The sequence below is a fragment of the Amblyraja radiata genome, chromosome 5, assembly GCF_010909765.2.
Source record: "Amblyraja radiata isolate CabotCenter1 chromosome 5, sAmbRad1.1.pri, whole genome shotgun sequence".
Lineage (NCBI taxonomy): Eukaryota > Metazoa > Chordata > Chondrichthyes > Rajiformes > Rajidae > Amblyraja > Amblyraja radiata.
In genome coordinates, this window is record NC_045960.1 from 55488762 (window position 1) to 55506991 (window position 18230).

At 40.7% G+C, this 18230-nt stretch overlaps 1 protein-coding gene across 4 annotated transcripts in view; it reads left to right on the plus strand.

Annotated features, from left to right (window-relative positions):
- l3mbtl3 (L3MBTL histone methyl-lysine binding protein 3) overlaps nt 1-18230 on the plus strand; it is a 120280-nt gene that overhangs the window by 40226 nt on the left and 61824 nt on the right. For 3 of the 4 annotated variants that reach the window (XM_033021254.1, XM_033021250.1, XM_033021251.1), the window contains exons 4-9: nt 313-469; nt 6030-6177; nt 6322-6405; nt 12513-12612; nt 13467-13561; nt 15519-15623. In XM_033021254.1, coding sequence (XP_032877145.1) covers nt 313-469; nt 6030-6177; nt 6322-6405; nt 12513-12612; nt 13467-13561; nt 15519-15623 — 689 coding nt within the window. The remainder of the gene's footprint in view (nt 1-312; nt 470-6029; nt 6178-6321; nt 6406-12512; nt 12613-13466; nt 13562-15518; nt 15624-18230) is intronic. The other variant, XM_033021252.1, reaches the window with a different exon arrangement.

Below are 18230 nucleotides of genomic sequence, written 5' to 3' on the forward strand. Positions count from 1 at the left end.
TTAATTTTGGATTATATTCCTAAAACTGGCCTTTCTTTTTAGCAAGCTACTAATTTGTAGCCTGAATTCCTAGAGCAACTAAACTTCTAGTGTTAATCAGCAGGAAGCATAATTTTCATATTCAATACCGAACATGAATTTTCATACGATAGCAATTGCCAGTTTTTTCATGAATGGTAATTTTTGTCTCTTGTAATTTTGCACTTCTGGTTTGACAATTATTTAATAATATTGATGTGTAGTTTATCAAATACATATGTGACAATATTTTATGTTCACAATATTAATAAGCACTGCATTTTTGTCATTTAGTTTTATCTAGAAATTCCATTCCATCAAACATGGAGGAGCCACCCAGTATGGAGGGCATACTTTGCTGTGAGAATTGCGGTCATTATGGGATGACTGAGGAGTTTAGTCATGGAAGTAAATTTTGCAGTGAACGGTGTACGCAGCAAGCAAAGGACAAGTAAGTTGTTAGTTTTTAGGTTTACTAGAAGATTTCTTTTTTTGCTTTGTGATCCAGTAGGCACAACATTTGATCTTTTGAAAACAAATAAATATGATATAGTTAATTTCTGAAGGGAAAAACAAGAATTCTGAATCAAAAATAATAAATAGCCACTGAAAAAATGGATAGGTCTTGAGTGAAGATGGACAAAGTAATTTTCAGGAGGCAAAATAAAAGCCTCTACTGTTTTATGCAAGAGCAAAAACAGTAACAAAGTTGCCTCACTGGTTATAGTTTCGAGCATTAAGCCATAGAAAGTTGCACAGGAATTTTAGACAAGTTCCTGTGCCTGTCTTTTTGAACTTGGACCAACGTTTTAAATGGAACATATTTGCATATTCTGGCATGTAGCTATTAAAAACAGCAAAAAAAACAAATATCATCACCAATAGCGTCATAAGGAAATTCTGGTGGACCTCTGAAGAAGCAGTCTTTATAAATATTCTTGGTGAGTGATGCTTTAGCCATTTAAAAAAAAAAGATTGTGTTGTTTCTAGCGACTCTGAAGTACCCATTCAAACAACCAATTGCAACATCTATTTTGGCAATAGAGACTATAGCTCTTTAGTATTAAGGCCTGCTGAAACAGTGACAATACAAGGCTGGCTACAAGAGAGCAGATATGTTAAGTGATGTTGAATAAGGTTTTATGACACTGGTATTGATTTTCTCCTCTAATTGAATGTTCTATCTATTTCCTCTGTGGCACCATCATTGACTCTAAAAACAACACTTCTATTATCCTATTGTGTAGCTATATGCAGGGCCAATGTTCTTACTGCATTATAGCTGTTTAGTTAAAGCTCCAAATATTTGACATCTTTGTGCACTACAGTCTATGATGGTGTATTCAGTGAGAAATGACAAGTCATCTCTGCCAGCCACGTTTGCAAACGACATGTGATTGTGGAATGGTCTTAATCCTAGGGTTCCAGAGTGATGTGTTTACTGCGTAACACAGGATCTCTAAATCGAGCTTTAAGAGAAAGCCACCCAGCACTTGTGTGGAAATGGGGTGGCCATAGTAAAAGTTGTGACCAGCAACACTTCCATCCTTCCAGATTCAACTTTCACTAAACTGTAAAGATTGTATATCAGAAGGAATATCCTCAACCATTCTAACACAATTCTTCTAATTAAAGATCCAAGAAGGTCTAAATTACCAATTTTGAAGGAGACAGAAAAAAGGAACAGAGATGGGTCACCATTTTTCTGCAGGCCTTAATTTTTGCCATTAAATGTAGCAAAAAATGGTGCTTCATTTCTTCCTCCTTGGCTTGTTGTGTCATTATGAATCCTTCTCCACCTCGTGATTAGTCTTATTTTGTTTCTATAGGCTAGTTGTAAGCATATACATTTGCAGAATGTTGAACATTTTACAACAGAGACAGAAGTTATTTAACCCTATTATGTCTATGTTGGTGGAGAAAATAGCTGCCCAACCTGATCCCATCTACAAACGCTTGTCTGGTGCTCTTGAAATAGACGTCGATGTGCCCTTCAAATGTGATGCGCTTTTGCAGTGTATTCCAAACCCCATGTTTCCCTGGGTGCAATTAATTATCTTTACCTCTTCAACTCTTTGAACCTGTACTCGTCGTTCTAGTCACATCTGTAAAGAGTAATAGATTTCTTTTGCTCTGCCTTGGTCTCTTTATAATTTAAAAAAAAGTTCCCTTGCTTTAAAAAAAAACTCGGCTTTTGTACAATCTTTCCTCATATTTAACATATTCCAGTCTTAACAATGCTCCGTAAATTTCCTTCTGAACCCTTTTCAATCAATATTTTCGGTAATATGGTGACCAGTACTCAATTCAATTCAATTCAATTAAAAAACTTTATTGGCAGGATAAAAAAACATTGTTATATTGCCAAAGTATAAAACATGACATACATGTTTAAAATGCATAAGTATGAATACAAGTATACAGTGTATGGATAGATATGGCCCTGTACATAAACTCGCAATAGGCCTATAGCCCTTTATTGATTGCTACACGTTCTTGCAGCTGTAAGCAGTACAACACAATAGCAAGTTTAGCAATTCAATATTAATTTCTTAGTGTTAGTTAATGTCAATTAGTGTGTCCGTACATATGTGCATGTTGGTCATTCACCGTCTCTCAGGTTATGGCATGCTGTACTCATTCTGTGACCTATTATTTCCAAGAAAACTCAACAGCCAATAAACGTATGAAACAAGTACAATAGTTTGGGGACATAAGCAACGGCAAATGCTGGAATCCTGACACCTTTTCTGACCTGAAACTTTGCCTGTCCATATTCTCTGGCATGTCATTGTGTAATTTGCTTTGCTATGGTTTGAAATTATGCCAATAGAATTCCATGAAATTCCATTGTTCCATAAACTGCAATATATTTATGCACTTTGGGCACTAACTCTCGTCCCTCGTGCCTTGATTTTGTCTTGTGGGATGGAATCTGCTTCAAACTAGTGAGGAACATTTAGCACCAGCGTCTGAAGAAGGGTCTTGACCCGAAACGTCGCCAATTCCTTCTCTCCATAGATGTTGCGTCACCCGCTGAGTTAAGGGCCTGTCCCACTTGGCCGTCATTTACGCGACAGGCCGGTAGTGACTGACGCGCGACGGTCGCGCATGTCATCATGCGTCCGTACAGCCGTCTGGAGCGCGTGACGTCATTTGAAGATAGTTATAAAATGCAGGAGTAACTCAGCGGGACCGGCAGCATCTCTGGAGAGAAGGAATGGATGATGTTTCTGGTCGAGACACTTCTTCAGTCTGAGAGAAGGGTCTCGACCCGAAACGTCACCCATTGCTTCCCTCCAGAGATGCTGCTGGTCCCACTGAGTTACTCCAGCATTTTGTGTCTATCTCAAATCGGCTTGTCCCTGCTCTGGGAGTAGTTGTGGGGGTGGATCCGGATCCGTAACGGCCATGAGCCCCAGGCCGAGCTCGGCGATCGTTTGCCTGCTTCTGCTGCTGTTGGGGGTGAGACGTTGCGTCGAGCCGGGGTCTTGGGCCTGTCCCACTTTGGCCGTCAGTTACCCGACAGGCCGGTGGCGCGCGAAGGTATCGTGCAGGACAAAGTCCACACTCCTCCACACCACTCCATGCGCCCGTCCCGCGCTACCCACATGCTAGCAGGTCGCGTAAATGGCGCGCGAATGACGGCCAAGTGGGACAGGCTCTTTACTCCAGCATTTTGTGTTCACCCTTGAATTTTAAAGTGGTTTCTCATCTATTCTGTGTTAAATCACCCCTTTTAGTTTCTAGTTATTTAATCTTCGAGGTTACAATCAAATGGGAAATGAGCTACGTAAATGGATCAGTCAACTTTACTCAGTTACTGAAAACAAATGTTCTTGTGGAGTAAGGAGGCTGATGCATTATTTTACTGTGAAAACCACCTAATTCTCCCTTCGGAGAAATAAGACGGTACTGAACAGGTCCTCTTGTAATCCAGGAAATTTAAGGGCATTGTACTTTTGAACAGGTATTGCCTCTCATGCCACAGACCCACAATTAAGGACATCCTGGTGCTAATTGTTCCTGACTCACTTGAATCAGACTCCATCCCACAAGACATGATTGTGAACTGGAGTAGGCTAGTGCATTTCCTGATGTATTTGCGTGTACACTGTGGAATGTCCCTAGCACATCTAATATGGAATTAATTTTTTGGAATCCAAATAACTTTTCTCCACATTTGTCTAATAATGTTATTTTCACCTCCGTGCCTAACGGGCTGGTAGCATTATCCATAATATCTGTGTAAGCCTTCTTTTCCACCAGGACCTGCCTGGACATTTTAGTGAATAACTGAAGGTACAATCGCCCAGAATAAACATGCTTTGGCAGCCTACAAAGTGTTTTGACTAGCAGTGCCACTTAATATAAAGAAGGTGGCGAGTTTGGCATTTCGACTGCGCATGCCCAGGTGATAGGTCACAAGCGAAAAACAGTCTCGGCAACGGTGGCGGCTGCATTGTGTGCAGGCTTGCGTTTTGTCCATGGTCGGGGTCAGGTCCGGCTCTCCGTCGCTGCGGGTGCTGTTGAGTTGCTGCTGGGCCGTCCCCGTCCCCTCCCCGGTGACCCGTCCCTGTCCGGAGGTGTCCTGGGTCACCCTGGGCTGGTGGGGCGGCCCCAGACTTGCAGCCGCTGGCTCCAGCTCGGCTCTGCCTGTCCCTCCGGGTTGGCCGGCAGCCCTCCACCTCTACCCCCCCTCCCCTCAGTCCGACACCGAGATCCTGTTGAAGATGGGCAGCCGCCGGCCCTGCTCGAAAACAGGACACTCGGAGCAGGGCCCGAGTTGCTGGAGTCGTCCTGGTCGGAGAGAGAGTCTGCGGACCTGCTCCTGCCGGCCATGGACAGGCGCCCGCTGGAGCTGCTGGTGCTGTTGGTAATGGTGGTGCTGGCGGCAGCAGCAACCTCCTTGCCCCTCCCTTGCCCTGCCCCAAGCCCAGAGTCCGGGCCAGCTCCAACTCCAGGTCAGGGCTTAAAGCCGCCTGCAGCGTGGGCCGGAGGAGGCTGAGCCCAGGCTGGCACAGGCGAGGCCAGGGCCCTCGCTCCTCCTCGGGGTTGTGGATGAAGTGGCATTGGGTACCGTAGGGGCAGAAGCCGGTGGTCTGCAAGGTACAGCTTGTACTTGGGGTGGAAAATTCTCTGTCAGCCACTCAAGCCTCAGTTTAAAAAGGGTGGTTGTGGTTGATGGTGGCCAGTTCTTGCCTCCAGAACGAAGAGTGAAGGTAGTCAATTTCTGAAGAAAGTTTTTTTTAAATCTTGCAGCATCTGTGCACCTTCTGCCACAATTCTCTCACTGCTTTTTCCTCTTGTATTTCTGCATCGGAGATGTATTGACGAGAACAAAAGGAAGACACAGAGTACAAACTTGTGCTGTAATGTAAATGCTGTGAGGCAGGCAGTAGTGGGATGGCTACTAATATTAGCTTTAGCTAGGTGTTTTAGAGAGGCCTGTAGGAAATGGATAGCAGACCACGAGAGGAGCATGCTTAAAAAAAGATGTTGCAGGTGAAAAACTATAGAAAGGTAATTGCAGAGGTTAACTAGATGGTAGATGACAATAAATTGAATTGTATTGTATTGTATAGATTGGGAAAGAATAATGCACAACAGAATTATAGTTAGAGGAAATAGAACTGGAGGAGTTTGCAGAAACCAGGAATGAACTGTGGAGAAGAAAACAAATTAAATGTTTACGTAGGCAGATACACTTCAGGGGTGTTTTCTGGGTTAGATTCTTTTCTTGTATGATTACCAATAATGCAATTCTTTTTAAGAGATGCTGCTGAGCAGTGAGCAATGCACGGCAGCTTTAACTGGAGTTTGACACTCCCTTTTGCAGGTCCCTTGCTGAAGTAAGCAGTGGCAGTCACGGTAAAGTTGGCATGCTGCCTGAATTGCAATGCAGGGCCTCAGGATAGTTTCCCTTTATGATCCTGCACCTGGTTACAAGGCTCTTGAATTTACCCCCCATTGACATTCTGTTGATATTATTTTTTATTATTTTGCTGCAGGGTATCTATGTCAAAAAAGGAACTACCAGCATACAACAGCGAAGAGGTTTCTAAATACAATCGAAAAAAAAGACAAAAGCCAGCCCTGTCTTTAAAAGGAGATATTAAAGAAAATGGTGTGATGTTGAAGGAAGAGGAGGAAGACATTGTATGTATTAGTTTATTTTTTTTCTGTTTGGGAGAACATATTGCAGAGGCCAATCAAAATGTAGTGTTCAAAGAATAAATGCTGAATACCTGCTAGATTTATAATATTTTCTGAGCATGTTGACACTTTAAAATATCACTGTAGCTCATCAAAGACCAGGGATACAACATGAGATATTCCCGGAGAAACTCAGTGAGTTGTCGGGGAGTTCTGCCATCTACCAAATGTGTAAGTAATTTCCTCCATCTCTTAAACCATGTGCAGTTAACTAGAATTAAATCAAACCTTCATAGGAATACTAAATGAAAAATATATAGCTTGTCTGTTTCAAATCTTCATTGTTAAATGGAGATGATTAGGTTCTTTTGAAAAGGAGGAAATGTTGCAAATAAACTAACATTACAATTATTAATTGGGATGTTGTGCTAAATTTCACATCTTTGACATCTCTTTCTCTAAAGTATATCCTGTCCTAGTAACATGGAAAATGGGCACTCAAACAATTGGGTCTATTTAAACCTAATCCTGAAATAGGGTTTTGTAGTTTGAGTTGTTATGGAACCGCAGTGTATTTTTGGGACCTAACAGTCATCTATTAAGTCCGATAGTGCCCTGACCTTCTGGAGTTTAGCTTTTACCTGTTACCATATCGTTAGAGGTCTGGAACTGAGTGACCACAGGCAAATCCAAATTGATCATTGAGGGATTGATAGATAAAGGGGGTGGTTTTGAGCTTGGGATTTATGATGCAGGTCTGCAAAATGGAGAGTGTTGGAGACTTGAAGGAGAACAAGTAAGTAAATAAAGCAAAGGTATCCTGCACAACTCATATTTTCAACGTTGAACAGCTGTAGAGGAAAAACAATTATTAAAAGTTAGTTGAACTGAAATGTCCCTGGATTGGGCTTGTATGAACTGATTTCTCTTGAAAGGCTTTAACAGTGTTGTCCAAGAAATGACCTACCTATCTGACATGGGGAAATGTTTGATCTGTGCAAGCACGATTCCTGACAGGATGTGTCATGTAGAAATTTTGGAGTGTTCATTCAACATAGAAAGCATTTCAGACCGACTCCACTATGAATTAATTAGAATTTGCACAGAATTTCAGTTACTTTTAGTTGATGGGACTAAAGTTATATAATAAATATCAAAATCAAAGTTAAATTACTGCCGGTGTGAAAATGCAGTTTAAAATAATTTGTGCTGTGAGCAAAACAAATTTCGTCTTTGAAAATTCCTGCTGGTGTAACTGCTGATATTCATCTGTTGAAGCTAATTAATCCGACATTTGCAAGAATGCAGTGTGAAATGGGGACGCCCAGAATTAATTGCAGTTTTAATGATAGCAAATTGGAAGACAGAATACATGAGTTCAATGAAAATCAAATTGTTGGAAATCTGAAATAAAAACATAAAAAGGGTTGAAGCACTCAGCAGGCCAGGCAGCATGTGTGGAAGGAGAAAGTGTTCACATTTTGGGTCAGAGACCCTTTGTTAAAGCTGGGTAAATGAGATGTTAGTTTAGATTAGTAGACAAGTCGCCATGCATGGTCAAAGTCAGGGTCTCTTCTGGATAAGATTCTTCCCTCTACTGCTGGTAAATTGACTCTCATCCTGCTGAAGATCACACCTGAAGCAATATCCAAAACCTCACTGATTTGACTGGAAATTGTAACGTTAAGAATAGGTAGTTATTTTTTTAAAGCTTTAAACCTTAATGTATCAATTACGTGTGGAAGGTAGACAAAAATGCTGGAAAAACTCAGCGGGTGAGGCAGCATCTATGGAGCGAAGGAATAGGTGACGTTTTGGGTCGAGACCCTTCAGACATGAGGGGGGGGGCGTGGCGGGAAAAAGAAAGGAAGAGGCGGAGACAGTAGGCTGTGAGAGCTGGGAAGGGGAGGGGAAGGAGGTAGAAAGCAAGGACTACCTGTCGTAGAGTTGGAGGGAAGGAGTTTTTGTGTGGGTTTTTTTGTTAACCATTCTGAAAGAGACTTAAAACTTTTTTTTAAATGTTGCCATCCAGACCATGATTCTGGGACACTGTTTGCCATTGAGATTGGCTGACAATATCCAGATAGACTAAGTGGGGTGGATGAGGGAACTGCAGGCACGATTGTGGGTGGAGACGAGTGGTCAGCAAGGCCTAGCTCTTTTAACTCTTAGGTTTCTCCCAACATTTCTATTTGTGCAATGTGAGACTTGTGCGCAGAGTTCAAGGTAAGATACCCTATGCTACAGGATTTAAAAGATCAGAAACAAAATTTGAAATAGTCATGTTTGGACTTAATAATACAATTAAATCTTTTTTTTGCCTTCTCTGAAATTCCCTTGTAGGTGGAATTTGATTGCAGGCATGTTGAGAGTGGTGAACCTAATTCCTTTTCAAGGATTGTTCTTGTTCAATGCATGTAGGTTTTGAGCAGTGGATCTGTGCTCAGGTGGCTCAGCAGGTGGGGTTATGGAAAATCCAGTAACTCTACTGTGTTGTCACGCTATCAATCTACTATTCAGAAGGTGGAAATGTTTGAGAGCAGATAAATACAGATCAGTGGCAGCAGGCTGGAAGATTTAATATGCTAATTGACCAACAAAGCTCATTAAAGAATGTTAATATAGCTGCAACACTGAGCCTATTTGCAGCTCAAATGTTCTTAATATTGCTTTAATCACAACGTTACAGATTTTAAATAGCCTTCTGCCAGAAGTAAGGCAGCATCAGCCAGTGTCATGAAAGTCCTTATGAAAGGAAACATAGAAACATAGAAACATAGAAATTAGGTGCAGGAGTAGGCCATTCGGCCCTTCGAGCCTGCACCGCCATTCAATATGAGCATGGCTGATCATCCAACTCAGTATCCCGTACCTGCCTTCTCTCCATACCCTCTGATCCCCTTAGCCACAAGGGCCACATCTAACTCCCTCTTAAATATAGCCAATGAACTGGCCTGGACTACCCTCTGTGGCAGAGAGTTCCAGAGATTCACCACTCTCTGTGTGAAAAAAAGTTCTTCTCATCTCGGTTTTAAAGGATTTCCCCCTTATCCTTAAGCTGTGACCCCTTGTCCTGGACTTCCCCAACATCGGGAGCAATCTTCCTGCATCTAGCCTGTCCAACCCCTTAAGAATTTTATAAGTTTCTATAAGATCCCCTCTCAATCTCCTAAATTCTAGAGAGTATAAACCAAGTCTATCCAGTCTTTCTTCATAAGACAGTCCTGACATCCCAGGAATCAGTCTGGTGAACCTTCTCTGCACTCCCTCTAGGGCAATAATGTCCTTCCTCAGATTTGGAGACCAAAACTGTACGCAATATTCCAGGTGTGGTCTCACCAAGACCCTGTACAACTGCAGTAGAACCTCCCTGCTCCTATACTCAAATCCTTTTGCTATGAAAGCTAACATACCATTCGCTTTCTTCACTGCCTGCTGCACCTGCATGCCTACTTTCAATGACTGGTATACCATGACACCCAGGTCTCGCTGCATCTCCCCTTTTCCTAGTCGGCCACCATTTAGATAATAGTCTGCTTTCCTGTTTTTGCCACCAAAATGGATAACCTCACATTTATCCACATTATACTGCATCAGCCAAACATTTGCCCACTCACCCAGCCTATCCAAGTCACCTTGCAGTCTCCTAGCATCCTCCTCACAGCTAACCCTGCCCCCCAGCTTAGTGTCATCCGCAAACTTGGAGATATTGCCTTCAATTCCCTCATCCAGATCATTAATATATATTGTAAATAGCTGGGGTCCCAGCACTGAGCCTTGCGGTACCCCACTAGTCACTGCCTGCCATTGTGAAAAGGACCCGTTTACTCCTACTCTTTGCTTCCTGTTTGCCAGCCAGTTCTCTATCCACATCAACACTGAACCCCCAATGCCGTGTGCTTTAAGTTTGTATACTAATCTCTTATGTGGACCTTGTCGAAAGCCTTCTGGAAGTCCAGATACACCACATCCACTGGTTCTCCCCTATCCACGCTACTAGTTACATCCTCGAAGAATTCTATAAGATTCGTCAGACATGATTTACCTTTTGTAAATCCATGCTGACTTTGTCCAATGATTTCACCACTTTCCAAATGTGCTGCTATCCCATCTTTAATAACTGACTCTAGCAGTTTCCCCACTACCGATGTTAGACTAACTGGTCTGTAATTCCCCGTTTTCTCTCTCCCTCCCTTCTTAAAAAGTGGGGTTACGTTTGCTACCCGCCAATCCTCAGGAACTACTCCAGAATCTAAAGAGTTTTGAAAGATTATTACTAATGCATCCACTATTTCTGGAGCTACTTCCTTAAGTACTCTGGGATGCAGCCTATCTGGCCCTGGGGATTTATCGGCCTTTAATCCATTCAATTTACCCAACACCACTTCCCGGCTAACCTGGATTTCACTCAATTCCTCCAACTCCGTTGACCCACGGTCCCCTTCCGGCAGATTATTTATGTCTTCCTTAGTGAAGACGGAACCAAAGTAGTTATTTAATTGGTCCGCCATATCCTTGTTCCCCATGATCAACTCACCTATTTCTGACTGCAAGGGACCTTCATTTGTTTTAACTAATCTCTTTCTTTTCACATATCTATAAAAACTTTTGCAGTCAGTTTTTATGTTCCCTGCCAGTTTTCTTTCATAATCTATTTTTCCTTTCCTAATTAAGCCCTTTGTCCTCCTCTGCTGGTCTCTGAATTTCTCCCAGTCCTCCGGTATGCTGCTTTTTCTGGCTAATTTGTACGCATCATCCTTCGCTTTGATACTATCCCTGATTTCCCTTGTTATCCACGGATGCACTACCTTCCCTGATTTATTCTTTTGCCAAACTGGGATGAACAATTTTTGTAGTTCATCCATGCAGTCTTTAAATGTCTTCCATTGCATATCCACCGTCAACCCTTTTAGAATTAATTGCCAGTCAATCTTGGCCAATTCACGTCTCATACCCTCAAAGTTACCTTTCTTTAAGTTCAGAACCATTGTTTCTGAATTAACAATGTCACTCTCCATCCTAATGAAGAACTCAACCATATTATGGTCACTCTTGCCCAAGGGGGCACGTACAACAAGACTGCTAACTAACCCTTCCTCATTACTCAATACCCAGTCTAAAATAGCCTGCTCTCTCGTTGGTTCCTCTACATGTTGATTTAGATAACTATCCCGCATACATTCCAAGAAATCCTCTTCCTCAGCACCCCTGCCAATTTGATTCACCCAATCTATATGTAGATTGAAGTCACCCATTATAACTGTTTTGCCTTTGTCGCACGCATTTCTAATTTCCTGTTTGATACCATCTCCAACTTCACTACTACTGTTAGGTGGCCTGTACACAACACCCACCAGCGTTTTCTGCCCCTTAGTGTTTCGCAGCTCTACCCATACCGATTCCACATCCTCCAAACTAATGTACTTCCTTTCCATTGCGTTAATCTCCTCTCTATTCAGCAATGCTACCCCACCTCCTTTTCCTTTCTCTCTATCCTTCCTGAATATTGATTATCCCTGGATGTTCAGCTCCCAGCCTTGGTCACCCTGGAGCCATGTCTCCGTGATCCCAACTATATCATAGTCATTAATAGCTATCTCCACATTCAACTCATCCACCTTATTACGAATGCTCCTTGCATTGAGACACAAAGCCTTCAGGCTTGTTTTTACAACACTCTTACCCCTTATACAATTATGTTGAAAAGTGGCCCTTTCTGATTTTTGCCCTGGTTTTGTCTGCCTGCCACTTTTACTTTTCACCTTGCTACCTATTGCTTCTACCCTCATTTTACACCCCTCTGTCTCTACGCTCACACATTTAAGAAACTCTTTCCCTTTAACTCCATCCTCCACTATCCCATTCGACACCCCACCCCCTTATTCAGTTTAAAACCACCCGTGTAGCAGTGGCAAACCTGCCTGCCAGAATGCTGGTCCCCCACCTGTTAAGATGCAATCCGTCCCTTTTGTACAGATCCCCCTTACCCCAAAACAGATCATGATATCTTGGTAAACTGAGAGTGCGAAAAAGTGTTGCTGCTGGCTCTTTCTGTTGTGTGCATTCTTGGTGATTAGTACCAATGTATATTCTGGATACATGTGCAGAGGTGCTTGATCTTTCCAGTACATTTGGCATGAGTGGATTTGGCTGGAAGCATTGTAACCCACTTTATTGCCTTGTTTTCCAAGGATTAGTTTGGACGGGGTGAGCAAGGTTCTGCTTACTGGTCATTATATTTTATGTTTGGTGACCGCCATGGTTAGGAGAGTTTTCAAACCAAAAGAATGCCTTAATTAAGTGAATTGGTTTAACATAATTTCATTTATGCAATTTAGGATGAGAAACCGGGAGAGCTGAAGATGCTCAAAGTAACACAGAACAACCAAGCTCGTGCTCGGAGAAAAAGAAAATGTGACTCTGGATTATTAAAACAAAGTAAGTTGCTGAATAAAAAATTAGGGCCAAGATCCAATTAATAATCAATTAATGACCAAATAAGCCTGGGGAAGAAAAGTGCAGAGCTTCCTTTTCTACTTTCTTGTTCTTACTAATAGATTTAAATTATTTAAAATATTATAACATTTTAGAATTGTGCTATAAAGATAACTAATTTATATTCTTCTGATTTTTACTGCAAGCATGCTGCTAAATCTATCTTCTTTGTTTAAAATTGTTTACTTTGTAAATAAAAACTGCCTGAAGTTGAAGCTCCAGGAAAACCAGGGGAAATTAATCCCATAGGTCTTCTAATATCACATAATAGAAAACTTTTTATGCTCTTATGGCAGTTTTATTTAAACTGTGTAGTCGTCTAATTGTTGCAAATGTTGGACAGGTAACAAGGTTTGTTCCTAAGTCTTGATTGATAATATGAGTTTACAGTTAACCATTTTCATTAGATAGGAAATTGTGGTGTAGAATAAAATAGGGTCCAAAGGCAGGATTGGATAAGTGAGGTGGGTTGTAATTAAAATTGCTCCAATTTTTTTAACCCAATTTTGTGGGGGGGGGGGGGGGGGGGGGGGGGGGGGGGGTTCTGAACCATTGGATGGAATATTTTTCTGGTTAATAGATTTGGAAAAATAAAATTTTAAGGTGTTATTCTACAGTACAATAGCTCTTAAGACAGATAATCAATCTGAATATCAAAGCTTTATTTACCACATATAAATAGTTGTTGGGTAACTTAGTTTTGTGTAATTTAATCCTGTTTTATAAGACTGCCAAAATATATTATGCATTTAGAAACTAATGTGCCCAATGTTCTATACTTTATTGTTACTTTACAGCTTTAACGTTTGGAGGAAAGAGAAAAAACTGGTGTTGGGCTTCTTATTTGGAAGAGGAGAAATCTGTGGCGGCACCTACTAAGCTTTTTAGAGAGGTTAGATTTATACAATTATAAAATGATATATCGGGTCATGTGGTATGCACAGTGTGTGGTACAATTTACATGTCATTGCTTTAGAGATTACTGTGCATCCTAATCAATGCATTAGATGTAGCAGCAATAGGTCAATCACCATTACAACATCAAGGAAATGCCATCCCGTCCTCTGTTTTAAAGTTTGGATTCAGGACCTTCATTGGTTTTGGAGAGAATTGGATAATGATAGAGGCTTCAGAGCCTGGCATTCTGGATGGATAATCACAGCTGGCTGTGGGTGGGCTTTGGTGCAGGTGGTTGGAATCCCTTCATGCATATGTGGGTAGACTGGACAGTCTGAAGAAGGATCTGACCTGAAACGTCACCCATCCTTTTTCTCCAGAGAGACTTGCTGAGTTACTCCAGCACTTTATTTTGTCTGATATAAACCAGCATCTGTAGTTCCTTCCTTTGCACACCTGGGTATCGGGGGGAGGAGCAAAATTAGGAAACACTTGGATGATTGGGCTGCGGTGGTAATATCTGGAAAGTAGTTGAGATTTTGATGGTTGTAGATCAAGTCTTAACGTTTGGTACGTCCATGATGCAGAATGGGAATGCGGCCAGGGATTTGGACTCGCTGGATTTAGGGGAAGTGAGCAGGAGATGGGGGAATAGTGGCAAATTCAGTTGTAGCAGGAAGGAAATGGCAATGTCAATGCACAATTGGGGATGGAGTAAAGTGGATGGTCTGAAGGATGAGTTGTTATTCCTGGCAGGTGTCCCAGTCTAACACTGTTCAGGAAGACCATGCAGTTCCAGGAATGCCCAAAAATGATTGCTCCAGGCTTTTCAAGTTCCCCTACAATGCTGCAAACAAAGTATTACATGGGGAATTATGCGAACATTACAGAATACCATGACGGGACTACACGGGTGACATCTGTGCACAAGTATCTCTTTGAATTCCTAGAAGGTTGCATCACCATTATGATATGATCATGACTGGGATGGGCAAAGGGTGGGGGAATGGGGAAGTGTGGTGGAATTGACTTTAAATTGTGCAACGCTGAAAGAAAAGTCTAATGCAATCAATTTTCTTGCACTAAAATGTGAGCCAATATTTGCAGCCTTGATGTGCAACTACGTCAAGTAAAACAAACCACGTGATATTAACCAAACTGAGTACCATTACACTCCTTCATCTGCAGCAGACCAATTTCATTATGTATGCTCTTTACTGATATATAAAAGTGTAAAGCTTATCTCCCTAAAAGTAACAAAAACATGTTTGAACAATTCTGTAATCAATAGATAATAAGCAGCAATAAAATATTTAATTGAATAGAGATTGGTCTATGGAGACGAGGACATTTTGGACAAATGTAGAAAAATCACATATTGAGCAAGTTTAAGCTGCTCCAACGTAGAGCCACATAAATGGGAACTGCACATCCGTCAAGCTTGCCCTTGGTGATTATCAGCACCACGGACTGCATATATCAATCACTATACCATTGGGGTGGATTTCCCCACTCAGAGTATTAGTAAACTGAATAACCATGATAACCAATCAATGAGGAAAGCGAATCAAATTACATGATTACTGAAATATATAAAAAAGGTTATTGGAATATTTGGGGGATCGGAGACTTCTGGTCAGTAATCACCTCAAGTATTGTGATTGTTCAAGTACTAGTGGACACTTGTGCCCTAGGTGTGGAAAAAATGACTCTATATCTGATATTTGCTGTTCTTTCATCTCTCTCCTCTTTTATGATGATTCTTTAAAATATTACTTCTATCCTTTTGGCTTGGGGCCAGTTTCAAACTGATTTGGATACAGTAAAGCACTTTATTCTTGCTTTGTATCTTGCCATATCCTTTGTTTAGAATGTTCTTGTTTTGCTTCTGTAGACCATCGTTATTTTGTACTATGAAAGTATGTTTCTAACATTCTTTCATTTTATTTCAGTATCAATCATTTCCACAGAGCAAAAATGGATTTAAAGTTGGAATGAAACTTGAAGGGGTTGACCCAGAACATCCATCCATGTACTGTGTTCTTACTGTGGCTGAGGTATGGCATTTAATATCAATTACTAATAACATGGAAAGAATTACCTTGGCAATCATAATGGAGTAGATAGTAGGGGAGTAACAGCAAACCCTATTTTCAAAATGTTTATGATGTTTCATTTTGGTTCCATTGAATTCTTCACTTCATTTTATATAATAATAAATAAATAATAATAATAATAAACTTTATTTCGGACTCAAGGTCCAGACAAGGGGCAACATTACATAAAAATGCATTGCATATTAAAAAATATCATAAAGTACATATAAAATCTTAGTATATCACTTATAAAAGCATCATAAATTATATATTTAAAAAAAACACAATACATGAATTAAAATCCAGAATAAAAGAATGATCAATGTCCTACAACGAGACAACGATACCAGTGTCTCCACAACTGGGATTCGTAGCATGACGTGCTAACCCTTATGTTTGACAAGGCCACAATAATTACATTTTTAGAGTCATTTATCCTGCAAATGAATTTATACATATGATTTCCTAGGATAACTTCTAAAGTACTGACTCCTGCAGCCACAAACATGTTACTAGCACCACACCATCTAGGCTTCCTTAGCAGTGTTCTCATGGTATCATTATATGACACCTTTAGTCTCTGCAAACTTGTCTTTCCATAGTTCGGCCACAGGTGCGCAGTATACAGTGGTGTGCAAAATGCACTAAATAGCGACATCTTCACCACATCTGCACACCAAACTTATGCAAGAGAATATTCGCCTGTACATACAGCATGCGTCGTTGCCTATAAATGTCCTCATTATCTGTCATTTGTTCTGTAATAATATGCCCTAGATATTTTACCTTATTACAGACACTAAGATTATTGTCAGACAATTTAAAATCAGGAAATTTTAGACATTTATCCTCTTTGGTTCTACATATCATAACAGCACTCTTACAAGCATTTTATTTAATATCATGTTCTATACCATACACAGAACATATAGTAAGGAGCTGCTGTAGACCAGCGCTAGATGGACTAAAGACCACAAGATCATCTGCATACATAATATGGTTCACTAAAATATTACCAATCACGCACCCAGTGTTACAGGCTTTCAATTGTTTGGACGGATCATCAATATAAAGATTAAAAAGGACTGGGGACAAAATTCCCCCTTGTCTAACACCATTGCTAACCCCAAATGGGGCTGAGACCCTATTGTCCCATTTTTATTTGCATAGTCTCGTGGGCATACCAGTAGGCCTAAATGCTCACAATGTAATTAGGCACCCCTCTTTGACTCATTTTAACAAACAGCTTTCTGTGATTAACACGATCAAAGGCTTTGGAAGCATCAATAAAGCACATAAGGATTGAAGAGTTTTTGCTTCTATATTTGTTTACAATCTCCTTTAGGGCATATATGCATAAGTCAGTGCCATGTATAGCTTTAAAACCAAACTGGTTATCTGTGGAGTTAACAAACTTATTTATTCTATCCAGCAGAACTCTTTCTAAAACTTTTGACAATATGCTGGCTAAAGCTATGGGCCTGTAATTATTTAGGCTACCTACTTTACCAGCTTTGTCCTTAATGACCGGCACTAACAGAACAGACAGCATTGAGTCTGGTAACAAGCCATGAATCATAAAGCCAGTAAAACAAATAGCAAAGAGAGAAGCTATCCTCATACTCGCATACTTAAGATGTTCAGCAGAAATATGATCCAAGCCACTTGCTTTGTTGTTGGACAGCTTGTTCATGGCATGATACACCTCATGTGACATAATCACCATTGAGTCATTACTCTCAATATTGTCCACCCTATACGTCACCTTGGACACAGTTGAATAAAGTACTATAATGCAGTCGCCAAAACTCTGCGATATTAGCTGTTCCGGAGATTCCATCTGCAGTGCATGGTAGAGATGTTTTGCAACTGTTAGGAGCTCTCACTTCTTTCCAATAAAGAATTCTTCAAACCATGATGATTGAAGGTTGTCAGCAAGTTATGCTTTATTATCAATTAAGGAGTGAAATTTAGCTAAACATGTTTTTCAATATTGTGTATTATTTTATGCAGCTCAAGTGCAATAATTTATTTCCATTATTTACCATCAGAAAATGTTTAATACATGTATCCAGCAACATGTTCTGGTGCTCTTCTTGCTCTCATTCATACTTCTGGGATTATGCTTTATAAATTTATCACCTCAATGTTTATCAAACTCTGACCTGTCACAAATCACTCCTGGAGAGGGCTCTGCAGTGGTGTACGTTTAGCAGTGGTTACATGATTCTTTAACTCCTTTATCTGTTTCTAATTGATGTATACAACACCTCAGAAAGTGGTTTGGAGAAAGTGGATTCCATCACGTCTCTTCTGCTATAGAAATGGGCAGATAAATAGTAGATGGAGTTTAAACCGATGTGAAGTGCTGCAGCAATGGAAGGTTGTATGTAAGGGGGAAATATATAATTAATGGCATGACCATTAACAACATTGATGTACAGTGGCATCTTGGGCTCCAAGTCCATAACTCTCTGAAAGTGACAACACAAGCAGATGGAAGGGTAAAGAAGGCATATGGTATGCTTGTCTTCATTGGATAGGAATTGAGTATAAGAGTCAGGAAGT